The sequence below is a fragment of the Macrotis lagotis genome, chromosome 2 (assembly GCF_037893015.1).
Source record: "Macrotis lagotis isolate mMagLag1 chromosome 2, bilby.v1.9.chrom.fasta, whole genome shotgun sequence".
In the NCBI taxonomy this organism is placed as follows: Eukaryota; Metazoa; Chordata; class Mammalia; order Peramelemorphia; family Peramelidae; genus Macrotis; species Macrotis lagotis.
In genome coordinates, this window is record NC_133659.1 from 118910935 (window position 1) to 118931317 (window position 20383).

At 33.8% G+C, this 20383-nt stretch overlaps 1 protein-coding gene across 1 annotated transcript in view; it reads right to left on the reverse strand.

Moving 5' to 3' along the window:
• USH2A (usherin) overlaps positions 1-20383 on the reverse strand; it is a 1130853-nt gene that overhangs the window by 462217 nt on the left and 648253 nt on the right. Inside the window, exons 35-36 of the mRNA XM_074222669.1 lie at positions 7200-7351; positions 508-670 (exon numbers count right to left, since the gene is read on the reverse strand). Of these exons, the coding sequence (XP_074078770.1) occupies positions 508-670; positions 7200-7351 (315 nt within the window). The remainder of the gene's footprint in view (positions 1-507; positions 671-7199; positions 7352-20383) is intronic.

Here is a 20383-nt window from a genome sequence, read left to right on the forward strand (position 1 = left end):
CAAAATGTGATTAGCAAAGAAAAAATCTAAAAACATTAGTAAATTTTCAATAGTATAAAAATTGTTTATTCTATTTCTTTCAGTAAAAAATTATCTAATACATACCTAACCCAGTAAATTTTTTTTTTATCATGCTATCATGGTCTTCTAAAAATATATTTCAAATAGAGCCAACAGAAAAACCAATGGACACTGTCAACTTATTATAGAAGTATGCACAAAGAAATCACAACCAACCCCTTGGGGAAAAATATTCACCATAGATAATATGTTTGATATTTCTTCTTTTAAAATGTTTTGTTAAACATAAAAAAGATAACATTTCTTCTAGGATATATGGGGGGGTAGGGCATTTAATCTCTCTTATTCCTTCATTAAGAAAATGCTTTGGAATTTGAACTTACTTATTTGCAATGGAGTAAAATAAATTAGAATCTATGAATAGAAAGAAGACTTCAAAGAAAATTAGTTACTTTTATGAGTTTTTTAAAATTGTGAACAAATTACCTTGTTCCACATAGAAAAGTCCTGTAAAAATGACTGCATAGGTCAACCGTCCATTAGGAGAGACAGGGGCTTCCCACTTCAGTTTGACTTCCTGGGACCCCTTTCTGATGACAGACACTCTCACTTCTCCTTCAGGAGGTGCCTCACTTGTCCTATTTTCTACCTGTGAATATAAAGTTGACTTTTTATTTGTGAATGAAAGAAGCACATCTTTTACTCTGAATATATTTCTCTAAGAATCCCTTATTTTGAAATAAACTCTTTTGACAGGAGCATCTTGTCTGTATGCTACATACTACCATCAAATCAAAACAAACACTATGTTTACTGTCTCTTACTACTGTACTTGAAATTGAATTGTCTGAATGCAGTACCCCGTGTAGTATCATATGTTAAAGAATAGATTGAATGGTACTGAGGTAGACTATATATCCAAATATCCATGTAGATTATGTTTATATATGTGATGGCAAGAGAACAATTCCAAATAGAAGCTTCATAACTATCTTCCAGTTAATAATCACAGACCAAAATTCTTATTTTACAGTTTGAGAAACTGAGACCTTTAAAACAATTGACTTGCCCCAAAGTGCATAGTATGCAGTAACAGAGATAAGATTTGAACTCAGATTTGTCTCACTCTAATACCAATTTACTTTCTGTTGCAATAGGTTATATAATTCAATTTTCCATGATTTGTTTATAAAGTGGTATGAATGGATTGACAGCTACCCTGGCCTATTTTCCTGAATCTACCAGTCTATCCAAAAAGCTGTTCCAATCAAGTTGATTTAAATCAGAGCAGTTCACAGAACCTTCTACTTTTCTGCATGGAGAGATAGTCCCAGTCAATTGAACATTCAGTCGATAGAAAAAGAAAGACTGCTAAACTATACCTTGGCAATTCGTTCCCTGAAAGTATATCCGTGTGTGTGTGTGTGTGTGTGTGTGTGTGTGTGTGTGTGTGTGTGTGTGACTTTTAAAATAAAATTGTGAAAACTTCCTTTACTATGTTGTACGTTTTGCTACAGAAACAAGGAAAAGGACCATGCTTCTCCCAGAAGGCTCTTGAAATAAAAGTCGACTCAATTCTAGTGAGCTGAAATTAATAGCAACAATATAAATCAATAGTAGCAATTAATAAAAATAGTCTTCAAGGCAAAAAGGAAGGTGGGCAAGGAAACAAAATGATGACTAAGAGATTCACAATTTGCTATTTGTCTCAATCATAGCTTTATAATATCATAGAACTAGAATAGATCTGTAAAATTATCAAGTCCAGTTCCCTATTTTTATTAGATGAGGAAACTGAGGCAAAAAGTAGGCAAGTAATGTGCCTAGCTTCATATAGTTTGTGTCTAAGGGCTGATTTGAATCTTCCTAACTACGTTCAGCAAGCCATCTCCTATAATACACAGCCTCTAATTTTGTGAGCTAATTAACTAAAACAAATTCATGAGCACCATTTATAATTGCATGACCTTTTAAAATTTATTGACTATACTGGTAAATATGAGCCCAAACACAGAGAATAGGCTCATGTCCTCACAAAATATGTGATCCAAACTGAAGGTAAGCAAACAAAACTTTTCTTCATTATGGCCTATATACTTTTTAAGTTGTGAATAAAAATACACACATACACATACATTGCACATTTAAATGAGATCTTTAAGTGCTTCCTTGCTAACTGACATTATTTCTGCTTCTTAAGGATATCAGAAGTTAGACTAGCAGCTATGGCTGCAAAAATTGTATCTGATTGAAAAACTATCAAGCTGTTTCATTATTGTTAGATATTTTTACATACAAATTGGTTTAAATTTTTAGATTCTGTGATTTATTAGAAAGAAACTATTCTAAAATCAATCGGATTAAAAATGAAATAGAGAATTAAGATAATTATGATAAAAGCAGCCCTCCTCAAATTTACTTACTTGTTTTTTTTCCACGTAAAATTATCTTTAAACTGCAATTATCGGGCTAATAACTCCATTTTTACTTCATATGCATATGGAGAAGCAGTCACCACTTTGTTCTATGATTTTATAATTATATTTGTTAATAGTTTGTCAGGAAATAAGAATTGTATTAAAATGAGACTGACTTTTCTCAATATGAAAATTATGATTATTATTTGAACTCTTATTATTGAAGTTAAGTATATGCTTGATGCATATTTCTCAAATACACTGGATTGTTGTGGCCAGAATGTTCTGCTTTGTTTTATCTCAGTTCCTTATTTTTGATTTACATTGAACTCTAATGAATACTGAAGTTAAACAGAAGTTTTCATAAAATGAAAGACTTTTACTGGCTAAAAATTCTTTTGAATGAAGGAAGGGTATTTTAAAAGCTTGGAGGAAATAAAAAAGGCACCAAATTAAGCCTTTTTTTGTACTCTAAAGAGGTTCACCTTTAACACACTTTTATCTCAGTGGCTTATATGGTCGTTAGCTTCTTGTTATGGAAAACTAATTGTCATAAGAAGCCCATTAAGCAAACACACACACACACACACACACACACACACACACACACACACACACATCCACCATAAGTTACTTGTATACATTTAAACTTCAGAAACTTAGAATTTAAGTAAGAAAAAAAATGCCATGTAAAATACAATTTTATAGAAACAGGTATCACAGGTACAATGGATAATGTCCTGGACCAGCAATCAGGAAAGTCTGCTTTCAAATTGGGTCTCAGACACATTTTAACTGGGCTCCTAGGCAAGGCACTTCAACTCTCTCTGCTTAAGTATCTTTAATTTTAAAATGAAAATAATAATAGCACCTACCTCCTACGGTTGTTATGAGAATCAAATGAAATAATTCTTATAAAGCATTTGAAAAATTAGCTGGTAGATTATACTAAATTAGTTTAAGTATTAAACAACTATGCTTCACTACTGTACCCAATGTATAGAAGTTTCGCTGTGTGACAAAGTAAAAATAGCTGCTATATATAAGTGATATAAATATCATTTTCAAGCTAGCATTTTCTAGATAGAAGTCCAAACAAGTTGTGATAAGAAAGTCTATTAATATGTAGATGTTAATAGAAAGAATACAAGTAACAATAATACATATCAGGGTTTTTTGGTCCCAGTGTTATGGATTATTTGACAAATTGCTCAATCTGTGTGCCCTCAGTTTTCTCTTCTATAAAATGATTACACTGTATGCTTTCAACATATCTTTCAGCTCTAAATCTTATGATCCATTAAAAATAGCTTTCAGGAAGTAGCCTGAATGAATGTTCTAGAATCAGCTCCACTTTTGAGGATTAAGCTTTAGGGTCCGTTAAGTTTTGGAAGCAATACATTAGGCAAATAAAATGCAGGATATTTTGATTATAGAGAAAAATAACTTTATACAAGAATAAAATAATCATACCTCTCAAACGTATTTGAAAGTGAAGGGAAAACACTAAAGAAATTTACTTATTTTGTGTCATCTGTGGGAAATACAATTTTAACCATTAAAAACCCATAATGATGTGGTATAAAATTATTTTGCCAAGAAGTTTACATCCTAAAATTGTTTATTTCTTGCTTATGTTAGTTACATTTCTATTTATTTGGAATTCATATTGTTCATTCACAAAAGGATTAGTCTAACAAATTTTAAAGGAGAAGGAAATAATACAGTTACAAACCAAAAAGGACTATATCCCAAATGGGACAAAAGTAATTTTCTTTCAAAACAAGCACACAAGAAGTTATCTTAGCTTTTTTCTTATTTATTTATTTAACACAATATGGAGAAATTATTGTTTTTATCTTCTAAGAACAATTAGCAATTGTAAAATGGATGGAACAAAACTTTACATTTTTATTAAAATATATGACAGATATTTTCCCCATTTGGAGACATCCCTTTTCTTACATCTTTTAAAATTACTTGCCATATGCATATTAACTAAAGAGATACTACATATGAATAGTTGTTGAAATATATAAATGTTATAGTTTAAAAGCACTATATAATAAGCAATTTTCAGAATATATCATTAGAAAAATTACTTTATAAAAAAGTGCACAGATACATTGAAAGCAGTATTTCTAAAGAAAAAATATCAATTAAAATTGCATAAAATGAATGAAATTTCATTTAGTGATTAGTACCAATGAGAAAAAATCTATCTGAATATATAAAAATTACACATTTCATTGAAATGTATTTGCTTAAATTATATTCATTAAAGTATACAATAAAGAATGCACTCTCAAAGATGTATGCTTCTTTTATAATTGATTAAATTTCGTTGGTCACATCCTTATAATTATAGGATAGAAAAATCTGCCTCTAAAGATAGTTGTATTGTTGTCATCAATCAATAATGCACTTTAAATAAAAGATTAGTAACAAAAATAGTTGCTTATGTAATATCAGTTTACTACTGGGAGTGTCTTATACCATTATTTAGGTTACTAAGAGATGCAAAATTTTCATAGCAGGATTTTTACTGTAATAGATATAAAAATCTTTCAGAAATCAAATGAAGACAGGGGCTTTAACTTCCTGGCAGTATTTAGTTGAGCTGTTCTAAATAAAGATGTGTCTGTTCAATGCCTGTGATAAGAGATGGATTGCTGGCTTGGGAAAAGAGATTGCATACTGAGTACAAGGATGCAGAAAAGGACCAAAAAGCTCAGCTTCTCACTGAATTGTACTCCAAGTCAGGGTAGAGCTTGAAATTTGATGCATCAGTGAGGAAAACAACTGAGAAACCAATTCTGTGATTTTTCTCCTTGAAGAGTATGTTGTGGCAACTTATCCTTTAAAGCTCACATCACTCCTGAATATTGCAGTAAACATAGGTGTAACAATTCCATGTGTTCAGGGCATGGCTATGATGAAAGGAAGGAAGGAAGGAAGGAAGGAAGGAAGGAAGGAGGAGGAGGAGAAGAAGAAGAAGAAGAAGAAGAAGAAGAAGAAGAAGAAAGAAGAAGAAGAAAGAAGAAAGAGGAGGGAATGATTCTACAGACAAAAATCAGTTTGTTGCTTTAATTCTTAAAAATGTTGTAGAAGTTTCTGCTGCATGTGTGTGTGTGTGTGTGTGTGTGTGTGTGTGTGTGTGTGTGTGTGTGTGAGAGAGAGAGAGAGAGAGAGAGAGAGAGAGAGAGAGAGATTTCAAATTGAAGTGAAAAGATTGACTAAAAGCCCTTCATGCTTTTAAAAAATATCCATCGCAAAATAATCTCAGCTATAAAATCTTAAATGATAATAAAGTCTGCAGATCTGCTCTATGGGTAGATTATTCTTTAGCCACATTGAAAGCAAATCATCTTGGAAAGAAAATGCAAAGTGTGATCAAAATAAAAAATCAAAAAATAAAATTCAAAACTAGTTTTCAAGGCAATATTATTTCTTATGAGATTACTTTCCAAATACAGTATATAAACCTGATTCAACCAAGTTGGGTGGGGGAAAGGTAGTCCTGTGTGTCCAGTTGGCTGCAGGGGTGGAGAAAATGATGATGTCATTGTCTGAGGGGTAGAGATGGTAAGAGTTTTATAGAGGAGAGGCATTCTTCATTCCTCAGGAATGTTTCCCTTCTCCAAAACTCTAGCACCATTGCCATTCTTCATTATAGTCATAAAAGTTCCCAAGTCAGAATTCTAATCAACTTGGACAAAGCACAAATCTGTGCCTCCCCTATTGATTCTGAATGGGTTACAACTGAATCTATATATCTTCTGTGTGCATTTTTTGAATTGCAAGCTATTTCTTTTTTATTCCTTTTTCTTTTTATTTCATTAATTTTAGATTTTAATTTATTCTGTGTGCATTTTTTAAAACAAAAATCTGTTGCCTCCCCATTAGAATGTGAGTTCCTTGAGAGCAAGTATTATGTTTTTGCTTTCTTTGAATCCACAGGGTTTTGCACAATGCCTATCAAACAGAGTTTAATAAGTACTTCTTGACTAACTGACAGATTAACATGATTAAAATGTATGATCCCCTCATACCAATTTTATCTAAACACAAATCTAAAGATGAATTTAATAGAGAAAATTAAGAACACCTTAGAGAAATAATCTGTTAATAAATATTGAATATAATTAGTTATGAAAATATTATGCCATAAAAGCAAAATGACCTGCTATTATGATCTTTACTAGTCATTGATAGAAAGGGATTAGCATCCAAATTTTTATTTTTTCTTTTCTTTTAATCTTGTACATATGGCATTCTCTAGCAGACTAATATTAAAGCTCATTGTTATATACTAGATAGACTTTCTAGGCTTGTTATTAAGTTTACTTCCTTACTTGGATAACTATGATTTATTGATTATTATATCCTTCAATTTTGCTTATTACCTTTATTATGACCTTCACCTTTTTGCATTATTAATTATATCTTTTATATTTTCTATATAAGGTAGGTTAAACTACATTTTTATCCTTTAAACTTGTTAACTTTTCTTCATTTCATTGTGTATGTTTTATTCCTTCTTTAGCAGCAGCTGCAACCTATCTGTAGCTTTGGAACAGGTCAGAATGATTATCTATCAAATTCTTTGTAACTCCTGAAAGACAAGGTTTATAAAATGTCACATTTTATAAATGTGGGTTATGGGTTAGTAGTTACTGGATTGAGGCATTAGCATTTACCATGACATTCAGTGTCATTCACCAAGGATTACATTCTCAAGAGATAAATCAAAATACTCACCAGTGGCCCCAAAGTACAACCTTTGACTGTGCATGCCTGGACTCTGAAAGAATGCAAACTCCAAGGAGCAAATCCATGAGCATAATAGTTGAGGTGTGATGAATTCTGCATTAGTATACCATCTATGTATAGTCCATAACTTGTTAAAATACCTAGGAAAGTAACAAGCTGCTATTAGCATGGTTTCCATAGTTTAAAGAGATATGTCAGAAGAAAATAGCATATGTTGAATAGGTTTCCAGTTGAAAAAAAGAGCAGTGAATCATTGCATTGTAGAATGACACAGAAAAGTAGCGATTATTTAGTCAAACCTCCTCATTTCACAGCTAAAGAATCTAATTCTAGTGATTCACATAATGATGAGTATGATGAGTTACACCTCAGGACTCCCTGTCCCCAATCCAGAACTCTTCTCCTTTCACTATTCTCCATATTTTAATGAATCTATCACCATAATTAAATGTTAAGCAATAGTTTAGATAAAATGTGTTTTTATGAAATTTCTTTGAGTTGTTTCCAATTTTATAACACTCTTCTACTCTGATGACTCTTCATGAGGTGAAGGTGATTCTGGATTCTTGAAGGCTAGGCTGCTGGAACACAAGCTGTGACAGGTCTGAACTAGAAAAACTTCAAGTATGGGTACATAATGGACAATAATAATTGATGATGATGAGTAGCATTTATATTGTCTTTACTATGTTCCAGAAACTGTACTAAGTCCTTTACAAACATCCAATTTGATCCTCACAACAACCCTGAAAGATTTTGTTGAGGAAACTGAGGCAGGCAGAGATTAAGTGAATTGCTCCAGTAATAAATTTCCAAGGCCATATTTGAATTCAAACTTTTCTGACTCCAGGCCCATCTGTACTACCTAGCTAGCCTTTCTAATTTCAGAGAGACTCTCATTAGAAGTCTGACCATCAGATGATGGATATTTTGGTCTCAATAAACAATGCAATTGTGGAAAATAAAAAATTATCATTAATCTTAGGTAATTCCCTTCCACTTCAACAGAGACCATAGGTTTCTAGAGAAGAGGTTAGGGGATTGAAACTAACATTACTTTAAAATAAACTATTAATATTAATTTAACTGTTGGTATTATAAATTTGAAATCTTTTTGAAATGACCAATGAGTTGTCATACTACTAGAGAAACCAAATAATATCAATACTGATTCTTTTCTATAAATAAAAGAAATTAATTAAAATGGTGAAAATCAAGAATACTGTTCATAAGTCACATGAATGTATTATCTGTAATTTTAAAGAGGTCATTAAACAGTGGAAATAGCAAACTGCAAACATTAAAACCAAATATTAAACTGACTTAAAAAAGAGAGAAGACTGGTTAAGGAACTGAGAATAAATCTACCAGTTGCCTGTATGTAGTCAAATAATTGACTCCTTACATCAAAGATCAAAATTGACACCATCGGGGAAAAAAAAGAAAAATGAGATAATTTTTATGTAATTATAACAATGCTGGTACTCCCTATTCCATCTATTGATATTAAAAACGAGACCCCCCAAACCATAGTTCCTTCTATTTATAACATCCATGAAATGCTACTCCACCATCTCTTTGTTGCACGGAATTGATGCAGGATTCTCAAAGGTTCAGCCAGGACAGTATGTAGTTCCAGCACTTCATTACCAAGGAGTAAACCAGACAGATCACTTAGTGATGAATTACTTTGTCATAGAAACCCATAAAACAAAGAAAAAATTTAAACATTCCTTAACCCTGCATGGTCTTTTTTAATCTCTGTAAATATGGTATTATAATGGTGGAAAGGGGTGCAGGGAATGTTAAAAATTATAAATTTTAAACTCTCTATGGGCTTTAACCTATCGATACTCAAAATGTGAGTTCTTGCTATAATAATCAATTACTATAGAAAGTAGAGTATATTAATCTTGACACTCAAACTGTAAAAGAAACCAGAAAAAAGAAGTTGTTGCTGAATAGGAAGCTATAGTTTTTTCTCTTAGAGATGCAAAATAGGAGTTAGTTATTGTATCTTAAAACAAAGACAAAAATTAAAATAATTTATTGAGACCCTTCATCATTCAAACAGTTGTACTTATATAACCATTTATAAAAATTGTACTTGAAAATAATTGAGCCCTTGAACTCTCATATACAGCAAGATGATAAAAAGGTAGATGAATTCTATTAAAACATAAGATGTTCTAAATAACATCAAATATGATGACAATAACTAACATTTCATAAAGTTTAATATTTACAAACAAGAATATATCATCTCATTTGATTTTCACATGAAATTTGTAAAACAAATTAAAGGTATTAAAGATAGGAGATTGAGTTAAGTGACTTGACGAAACAAGTGATTGTCAAAGGTGGGATTAAAATCTAGCTCTTTCCTAATTACATATTTAATACTCTCTCAACTATCGTAACACACTATCTTTAATAGTCAGTGACTTCAAGACAAATATTAGCAGAGATGAGGTTAAATGACTTAATGCAAAGTCACATAGGTAGTGTCACATTCTAAAGCAAATTAAATGACTGACTTTCCAAATAGTCTATATATACTCAGCTCATCATTCTTGTCATAAAAATAAAAACCAAAACTAAATTAGAAGAAAGAATAAAAAATGTAAAGAAATTAAAGAAAATTGAGGAGACTCCAACTTGGCTAATGAAGCCAAATGGGAAATGGCTAAAAGAACAGATATCAACAGATTTTCACTCATTCCTTTAGAATTTTAACTTGTTCATTCAATTGTCATTAGAAAGAAAGCAAAAGCAGAAATTATCTAGACCACAAATGTTTGATGTTCCTATCAAGATGAGTGATAGAAGTAAAGGACAACAATGGTTTAGAATAAACTGATTCATAAAATTTTGTGGAGGAAGAAATTGAAAGATTATGACCAGTATGGCATTATAAAATTCAGATGGAGAAGAAAAGAAATGTTTGGCAAGAGACCTAAATAAAATCATTCCAAGAGGATTTAATAATGAAACTGAAAAGACTACAAACAGATAAAAACTGGAAAAGATCTGAAAATATTTTCAAAAGAAACTTTTCCCCCAAAATGACAGCAGATCATTTGGAATCTAGTCCCACAGTACCTAATATATTACAAGAAGAAATAAGCATGACACAAAAGCATACAAAGATAGTGTGACCAGTTGAACTACTATAGGGAGGTAAACATTACAAACAACAAAATTTTGAATATTTTAAAAAATTAGTTTCAATATATTTAGAATTTGTCCAATGCAAAGTTCAAATGAAAGGAGATTTCCTGTTATTGTAACATTCTCTAGATGGCCCCCATACAGGGATGATACTGTACTGACCAAAGTGCAGAAGACCAAAGAGCTTCTTCCTAAATGAGATTCATTATTGTTAAAGAATTCAGTCTAACTAGTCACCCAGTAAATCTGAGTGGAATACATATATATGTACATCAATATATAAATATATATTCACCTATATATATATATATATATATTCAGATATCTATATCTATTATATACCATGCTTTTCTGAATTTTGTAGACTCTAGAAACTCATTATTCTACAAGATGAAATAAACTCTGAAATACTAACCTCCAGGTAATTTACCATTGACTCTAGGATGCATCATGTAGTTTCTCCTCTGACCTTAACCCTCACTTTTCAGTTTTTTCATTTATGTATTGTTTACCATATTAGACTGTGAGCTATTTGAGGACAAAGATGATTCTGTTTCTTCATATTCCTATGCATAATACATATTAGTCACTTAATAAATGTTTATTGATTCGGATTCTGACATATCCTTATACATATATTATATGTGAGTTTATGCACATATTACATAATTTGGGATCAACTCTTTCCATGAGTAATTGGCTGATTCCATAATTAAATAGAATAAGGAGGTCAGGTAAGATTTGCTCTGATAAATTGTATAGTGCTTTTAATAATTCCAAATTTCATCCTTAAGCCAAAGCCTATATTTTTAATGTCATTATTTTCTAGTGATATGGTATGCCCTCAAGTTGTGGAATACCAATTTGAGAAGAATTCGTTTCAGGTCACCCAAATGGCCTTTGTTCAGGAGAAGATAGAATATCAACAGAGAGATATATATGCTCTGGGAAGGGGGAATAGATTGGACATGTATTCAGAGATAGGTATAACTCTCTCTAAATTGTTGACTTTGAATACATACCAGTAGAGAAACAGTTATACCTATCTCTGAATAGATGTCAAATAGAATCCCATAGGACATATGAATATCTCTATTATTTTTTAATAAGGGAAGATTTTCAATCATTTCCTGTGTTATTTAGTACCAGACTTCAACTATTAGAATTTAATATTTTGTTCTATTTTAAAATATGCTGCTTACTTGTGATTCTAAGTATTTAATTCCTGTAATAGGAAGAGTCATCTTGTACATTATTCAATTTCACATCAGAAGATTTCTTTATGTAAATTGAATTAAAATAATAGAGAAATGGATTTTTAAAAAAAAGATTTAATCCAGTTATAAAATTGAAATATAGTCATAATTATAAAATATTTTAACAACAATTGTCATTATCAACTAAGAAAAATTTATGAACATATACTGAAAAATAATTTTAATTAATATGCCTCTCTCAAGCCTAAGGACATTATATATGCCTTTGGCAGAATACACTTTTGTGCTATATTAAATGGGCCAATCATTTGAGAAGGGGGGGGAATGACTGAGTTTTCAAAATGCAGAATGAATCTTTTAAAAACTATGGATTATAACTTTCTTAAAATATGGACAGATAAGAAATTAGTAGGAGCAGTTTGTTTTAGGGTTTGTTTGTTTACCATTGAGTAATTCACTATCTTAAACCTATGGAGCAGTCAGTATAGTATAGTAGAAAAAGCAATGCCTTTGGAGTTAGAATACTGGTGGTGGTGGTGGTGGAGTATCACAGTGCCACCTTAAGCAAATCAATTAACCTTTCTGAATCTCAGTTTCCTCCATTATAAAATGAATAGTCTTGGTATTGTGCATTCTAAACAAGAGATAAATTCTGTTAAAAGATGTAGGCGATTGATACAAAGTCAGGTATTGGAAAAAACAAGTGTGTCACTTTAACTGGAACATGGGGTAGATGTACAGTTAATCTGTATTTATTAAATATATATTCCATTTAAGGACATCTGGGTGATACAGTGGATAAAGCACTGGCCTTGGAGTCAGGAGGACTGAAGTTTGAATCCAGCCTCAGACACTTGACACTTACTAGCTGTATGACCTTGGACAAGTCATTTAACCCTGATTGCCTCTCATCCAGGACCCTCTCCAGTCATCCTGATTCATACATGGCCTTTGGACCCAGATGGCTCTGGAAGAGAAAGTGAGGCTGGTGACTCAGCACAGCCCCCCCCCCCCACTTAAATTCAATTCATGTACTTGTCATGACATCACTTCCCTCATATCATGATCTTCTTTAAAAATTTAGGACAAGAGTAGGCAGAGCCAAGATGGCAGAGGAAAGGCAGAAATTTCCACAAGTTCTCTCCCAGACAGCTCCACAAGCTCTCTCCAAGACCAATCCATTTAAATAATGACTCAAATCAAATTCTAGAATGGCAGAACCTATAAAAAGACTGAGTGAAGCAATTTTCCAGTCCAAGACAATTTGGATGATCCACTGGACAGATCTGTTAAACCAGGGTAAGAAAGGGTCCACTGGGCAGCCTGGCCTGGGACAGAGCTTGGGATACCTGGATTCTTGGAGTCACCTTAGTCTGTGGAGGTGATAACAGTTTCCAGATTTCTCAGCTCAGGAACTGCCAAGGACAATTGAGAGTTGAGACATGTCTAGCTCAGGCCTCAGCAGAGATCCATCCCAGGAACCAGGAGCAGTCCTTGAGCCACCCTGCAAGGAGCCAAATGGAAGCTGCTTCTGGAGAACTCAGGATATGGATGGTAAGGGGGTTGGGGGAGATTGCAAAGGGTTTTTAGCTATCTCTGAAACAGGTCTCTGTTGCTTCACCGATACCCATATCCAGGTTGCACTCTGGGGCCCCAGTTACAGGAAAAGGAGCTTTACTGCCATAGCAGAGCAGAGATTCTCCTCATGGTTCCAGGGCAGAAGGGAGTACTTGAGGTCATCCACAGAACAGAGTACAGGCCAGGAGAGCAGTCAGAGCCTCATAGAAGACCTTGGAGGAATTGAGGTCTCTGGGAGGGAGTGTATATCCCTAAAAACAGTTGCAAAAACCCTAAAAAGCTTGGGATAGTGTGTCCTCAACCCTGGAAGCAGAGCTCCACTTTAACAAAGAGTTAAAATCAGGTCATAGGCTGGGGAAATGAGCAAACCACAGAAGAAAAAATATCCAACTGTAGGCAATTACTTTGGTCCTATGGAGGATCAAAATGCACACTCAAAAGATGACAAAGGCAAAGCTTCTGTATCTAAAGCCCCCAAGAAAAATATGAATTGGTTTCAGGCTATGGAAGAGCTCAAAACAATTTGAAAATCAAATAAGAGAGGCAGAGGAAAAAATTGGGAAGATATATTAGAGCAATGCAGGAAAACCATGAAAACCAAGTCAGCAGCTTGGTAAAGGAATTAAAAATACTGAAGAAAATAATATGTAAAAAACAAGTTTGGGGCAAAAGGAAACAGCAGTCCCAAAGGCCAATGAGGAGAAGAATGCTTAAAAAGCAGAATTGGCCAGATGGAAAAGGAGATACAAAAGTTATTTGAAGAAAAAATTCCTTCAAATGTAGAATTGAGGTAAGGAAGCTGATGACTGTGAGAAACCAAGAAACAATAAAACCCAAAGAAGAAAAAGAAGAAAATGTGAAATATGTCATTGGAAAAGCAACTGATGGGGGGGCAGCTAGGTGGCACAGTGGATAGAGCACTGGCCCTGGAGTCAGGAGTACCTGAGTTCAAATCTGGCCTCAGACACTTAATAATTCCCTAGATGTGTGGCCTTGGGCAACCCATTTAACCCCATTGCCTTGCAAAAACTAAAAGAAAAAAAAAAGGAAAAGCAACTGATGGAGGAAAATTGATCTAGAAGAGATAATTTAAAAATTATTGGATTACCTGAAAGGCATGATCAACAAAAAAGACCCTAGATTTCATTTTTCAAGAAATTCTCCAGAAAAATGCCCCGATATTCTGGAAGCAGAAGAATCTACTTATCATCTCCTGAAAGAGATCCCCGAATTAAAACTGCTAGGAATATTTTAGCCAAATTGTAGAACTCCCAAGTCAAGGGGAAAATATTACAGTAAGAAACAATTCAAATATCATGGAAATTTGTCAGGATAACACAAGATTTAGCAGCTTCTACATTAAGGGTTCATAGGGCTTGAATATGATATTCCAGAAGACAAAATTGCTTAGATTACAACCAAGAATCAACTATCCAGAAAAACCGAACAATTCTTTCAGGGGAAAAGATGGATATTCAATGAAATAAGAAACTTTCAAGCTTTCTTGTTGAAGTGACTAGAGCTGAACAGAAAGTTTGATCTTCAAATACAGGACTCAGGTGAAGCACAGAGAAGTTGAATGGGAAAGGAAAATCATAAGGGACCTAAGTAATGTTGAACTGCTTGTATTCCTGCAAGGGAAGAAGATACTGATTACTCATATGAACCTTCTCATTCATTAAGGCAGTTAGAAGGTACCTATATAGACAAGGCACAGGAAGGAGCTGAATTTGAAGGTATAACATATTAAAAAAGATGGAATTAATGGGCGAGAAAGGAATATTCTGGGAGAAATGGAAAGGAGTGATAGATTGGGGTAAGTTATTTTGCACAAAAGAGGCAAGGAAAAGTTTTTGTAATTGAATGGAAGAGGAGGAAGGTGAGGGGGAGTGAGTAAGGCTTCATCCTTATTGGAAGTGACTCAGAGAGGAAATAATATACACACTCAACTGGGAATAGAATTTTACCCTATTTTACCCTAGAGGAAAATAGGAGAGGAAAGGTATGGGGGAAGGGGGGACAGGAGGAGGGGAGGGGAATTGGGTAATAGAAGAGAGGGAAGATCCAGGGAGAGGGTAGTCTGATACAACACAGTTTTGAGGAGGGATAGAGTGAAAGGAAAGAGACAATAGAATAAATGGGGGTGGGGGAATAGAATGGAGGGAAATACAGCTGCAATAGAAAGTGTGTGAAAAAATATTGAAGCAATTTCTCTGATGGACTTATGATAAAGAATTCTATCCATCTCAAAGAAAGTGCTGATGCTATCTGAATACAGACCGAAGCACACTTTTTCCCCCCCATCATTTTACTTTTCTTGAGTTTTTTTTTTCTTTTTGTGGTTGGGGGAAATTATATTTACTTTTACAACATAACTATTGTAGTTTAAAAAGAGAATAATGGACAAATATCATCATGTTCCATTCACAGTGCTAGATTAGTGGTACAAAGTAAAAATTGATGTTATCATTGCAGTCAAAGAGTTCATATTCTTGTCAGAAAATGAAATATATAGCTATATTAGTATATGTAAAATAAATAATAGTTTACTTGATGAACAGCTAGAAATTGAAGGATGAGAAAAGACCTCTTGTAGGATGTCAATTGTCAATAATTATGCATTGTGCTTTCATGCATAAATATATAAAAAAAGAAAGTTTCTAACCGAGTGACTAATAGGGGTAAGACAGAACACAAAAGAAAACTGCAAAGGTATGAAGGAGGTATGAGCTGAGAGGACTTAATGGGAAATTGTCAAAGAAGTTTAAAGAGAATGAGGCTGCCTGGGAAAGGAGGAGATGTTTTTGCTCAGGTCTCTCCTTAAATGGAGGTTAAAGAGTTCATGCCTACATCCTCCCATAAAAGGATCAGAGATAAGGGATAAGTACCAAGGCTGATTAGGTCTTGCAGGACAGATATTGAGAATCCCAAAGATGATAAGTGAGGGTAATAAGTGAGCTGAGCTTTAAAAAGAAACAAGGGATTCTGAGAGATGAGGGAAAGAAAAGATTTCAGGTCTGTGGGACAGTTTGAAAAGGCATATTTTAAGAAAAGCTGTAAGGCTGGTATGACTAGTAATACTAGAATATACTTTATATATACTAGAATATTTCTTTATAGAATCCATGAAGGGGAGTAAAATATAAGGCTAGAAAGGTAAGCTGTAGTTCTGTTTTGATGGGGTTTAATTACTAAGTAGAGGACTATGCATTTGACCCAAGAGTTAACTGGGATGAACTCATGTTTATTGAAGTAGAGTGATGTGATCACACCTGTGTTTTAGGAAAAACATTTTGACAGTTCTGGAAAGAGTAGATTAAAGAGGAGGAAGCCTGGAAAAAGGGATACCATTTAGGAGACAACTGCAAAAATCCAGGCAAAACATGATGAGCATATGAATGAGGGAGAACCCATAGGACTTCTTGGTGAGCCAATTCAGCTCTATACTGCTCTCTCTTTATCCCTAGTTGCCTTATCATGTCTCCAATTAAACCCATTCAACCCTTGATTCTGGATCACTCCCACCATTCATAGCCTTTGTTCCTATACAAATGCTGATGAACAAAGGTGGAGAAAATCATACAAAGATTTGATCCACTGCAGATTTAATTTACATAATTTTAAATGGGTTCTCATTGCTACTAGGCAATACTATTCTACCTCCCTAATCAACTCACTATCCCATGCTCTAAAACAGTTCTTCTAACCTTTTTCATTCTTCCTCAAACTGCTTATTTCTCTCATTCCCTCTATTCTTTCAGCTGAAGTTCTTGTATCATGTTTTGTTTTTTGCAAGGCAATGGGGTTAAGTGACTTGCTCAAGGTCACACAGCCAGGTAATTATTAAATGTTTGAGGTTGGATTTGAACTCAGGTCCTCTTGACTCCAGAGCCCGTATTTATTCACTGTGCCACCTAGCTGCCCCTCTTGCATCATATTTTACAGGAAAAAAATGAGTCCTATAAACTCCCTCTTCATAGACTATCAGTCAGGCATCTGTTGCCACACTCTTCTTTCAGTCCTAATTCATTTCATGAAATGACCTTACAGCTTACCAAGTTATGTAAATGATTCTATTTATTCAAATGATTCCATTCTTTCTCAACTCTTCCAATGGATTGCCCTTTTTGTCATCCTCGATCTATCACTTGCTTCTTAAATTTATTTTCTTTTTTAATTTATGAAATAAAGTAAGTATTACCTTAACACTGTATAACAAAAAAGATGATTAATTACACATGAAACTTCAAATCTATTATGTACAAATTGCTATTTCTTTTAAATATATAATAAAGTTATGCACATTTCTTTTTTTCCTTTTTCTTCCCACTCTCCCCACCCTAAAGATGGCCATCATTAGATACAATTATGTATATATAAATATACATGTATGCACATATTACTTACATACAAGTATAAAATCATTCTCCAGAAACTTCTATTTATCAATTTTTTTCTCTGGATGTAGATAGTGTCTTCCTTCATATGTCCTTTGTAGCTAATTGGGGTTTTATAATGATCAAAATAATAATCCTCAGAGTTGTCCTTAAAACAATACTGCTAGAGGTAGTTAGGTGGTGCAGTGGATAAAGCATCAGCCCTGTAGTAGAGAAGTCCTGAGTTCAAATCAAGCCTCAGACACTTAATAATTTCCTAGCTATGTGATCTTGGGCAAAACATTTCTTAAATAAATAAAATTTTAAAAATGTATTGCTTTACTTTATACAGTATTATATTGGTTCTGCTAATTTTGCTCTTCCTTATTTCATGCAAGCTTATTCATGTTTTTTCTAAGATCACTGAGTTCATAATTTCTTATAGCACAGCAGTATTCCATCACAATCATATAGTAAATTTGTTCAGCCATTCCTCAACTGACATGCAATCCTGTCAACCTATTATTTATTTTCAATCTTTCCCTCCCTATTGAATCATTTCCTATTGCCCACAAACATGTTCATGTCTTCTCTATCCTAAAACAAAAAAACTTTACTTAATCCTTCTTTCCCCACTATTATCCCATATCTTTTCTGTCCTTTATAACTAAATTCTAAAAGGCCTCCACTTTCTCTACTTTCTTACTCTTCTTAAATCCTTATAATCTTTTTTTCTGAGATTATCATTCTACTAAAACTGCTCTTTCTAAAGTTACTAATGATCCAATGGCCAAATCCAATGATCTTTTCTCAATACTCATTTTCTTTGTAGGCCTTGAAACTGTTGATCATTCTCTTCTCCTTAATCCTCTAATCTCTTCAGGTTTTCTGAACACCAGTCTCTCCTGGTTTTCTTCATAATCTGAGCATTCTTCTCCCTTCTTTCTTGGATTCTCCTTCAAACCATACTCTCTTTCTTTTGGTATCCCATAAGATTCTATTCCAGGCCCTCTTCTTTGCTCTCTCTATACTTCTTCACTTGGTAATTTCATTAGCTCCAATGATTTAGTTGCCATTTCAATTCTGACAGTTCTCAAATCTACCACCTTTCCTGCCCCAATATTTCTGCTGAGTTTCAGTCTCACATCTCCAACTGCCTTTCAGATAGCTCCACTTGTATTCTTAGTAGATATCTTAAATTCAATATTTCCAAAATAAAATTCATCATCCTTCTCCCTTAACCCTCCCCCACTCCTACTTTCCCTTTTGATGTTGAAAAGAAAACCACCCTCAACCTAGGATTCCCCATTTCCAAATTGTTGACAAAGCCTATTGATTTCACCTTTGCAACATTTCTTAAATACATCCTCTTCTGTCCTCAAAAACTTCTGTTATCCTGGATCAGGCCTCATCACCTCATGCCTTGACTACTGTAATTGTATGCTTGCCAGTCTGTTTATCTCAAGTCTCCTCTTATTTCAAACCATCCTCCAATCCACCACTGATAGGACTTTACTAAACTTTAGTTCTGATAATTTCACCTCCCTACTTAAAAAAGTTCAGTAGTTCCCTATTGCCTACAGAATGAAATATAAAATGCTCTACTGATATTCAAAGCTCTTTATAAAAATCCCCCTTCTGTCTTTCCAACCTCCTTACACACTCTTTACCAGTCAGACTAACTGTTACATGACCCAGACACTCCATCTCTCAACTCCAGGCAATATCTCTGGTTGTCCTTGCCTGGAAAGCTCTCCCTCCTCTACTCTGGCTACTAACCTACCTGGCCTTCTTTAAGTCCCAACTAAAATCCCACCTTCTATAGGAAGCCTTCCTCAACTGCTCTTAATTCCAGTGCCTTCCCCTCTGTTGATTATTTCCTATTTTGTATTTAGATTATTTGTTTATCTTTATTTGCACAATGACTCCTCCATTGGATCATAAGTTCCTTGAAGACAGTGAATGACTTTTGTTTCTTTTTATACCCCAATATTTAGAATAGTTCTTGGGATATAGTAACAGCTTAATAAATGTTTATTAATATTTGATGATTGAAGGTTGTGGTTCTATGATTAGATGGAACAAGAAATGTTGTTACCAACAAAACCAACAAGAATTGGCAACTGAGAAGCTTCAAGTAATCAGGGACTGGGAATAATCAAGGAAGGACTATCCTGAAAATGTAAACTGCTAGGTCTGTCCACAGAAGTTGAGAAGTACAACATCTTTGTGTTTCAGTGAAAATCAATGATTTCCATTTTGAACAGATGGACATTCAGATGCCTGAAGGACAAGCAGGTGGTAATGTCCACAAGGCAGTTGGTGATGAGAGAGCAAAACTACAAATAATAGGATTGGGTTTTAGATTTGAGTCTTTTACACTTGAACCTGGAAACTGATGAAATATCTGAGACAAGGTGTAGAGAGAGAGAGAGAGAGAGAGAGAGAGAGAGAGAGAGAGAGAGAGAGAGAGAGAAGAGAAAAGGATCCTTGGCAGAGTTTTGGTATATATATGTAGTTGGAGGGGAAGTAATTAATGCACTTTCAATCAGGTTCAAACTGGAAGTCAGATTGAAAGCAGTTGACAAGTAAGTAGTTGCTGAGAAGTTAGAGGCAATGAGTGTAAATGAATTTTTCTGGTAGTCTAGCTTTAAAAAGGAAGAAAGATATAAGATGATAGCTTGAGACAGTGCTAGGGTCAAATGAAAATTTCTTTAAGAGTGTTTAGCTCATTTCTAAAATATACAGAGAACTGAGTCATATTTTTGGGGAAAAAAGGCATTCCCCAATTGACAAATGGTCAAAGGATATGCAAAGGCAATCTAACAGA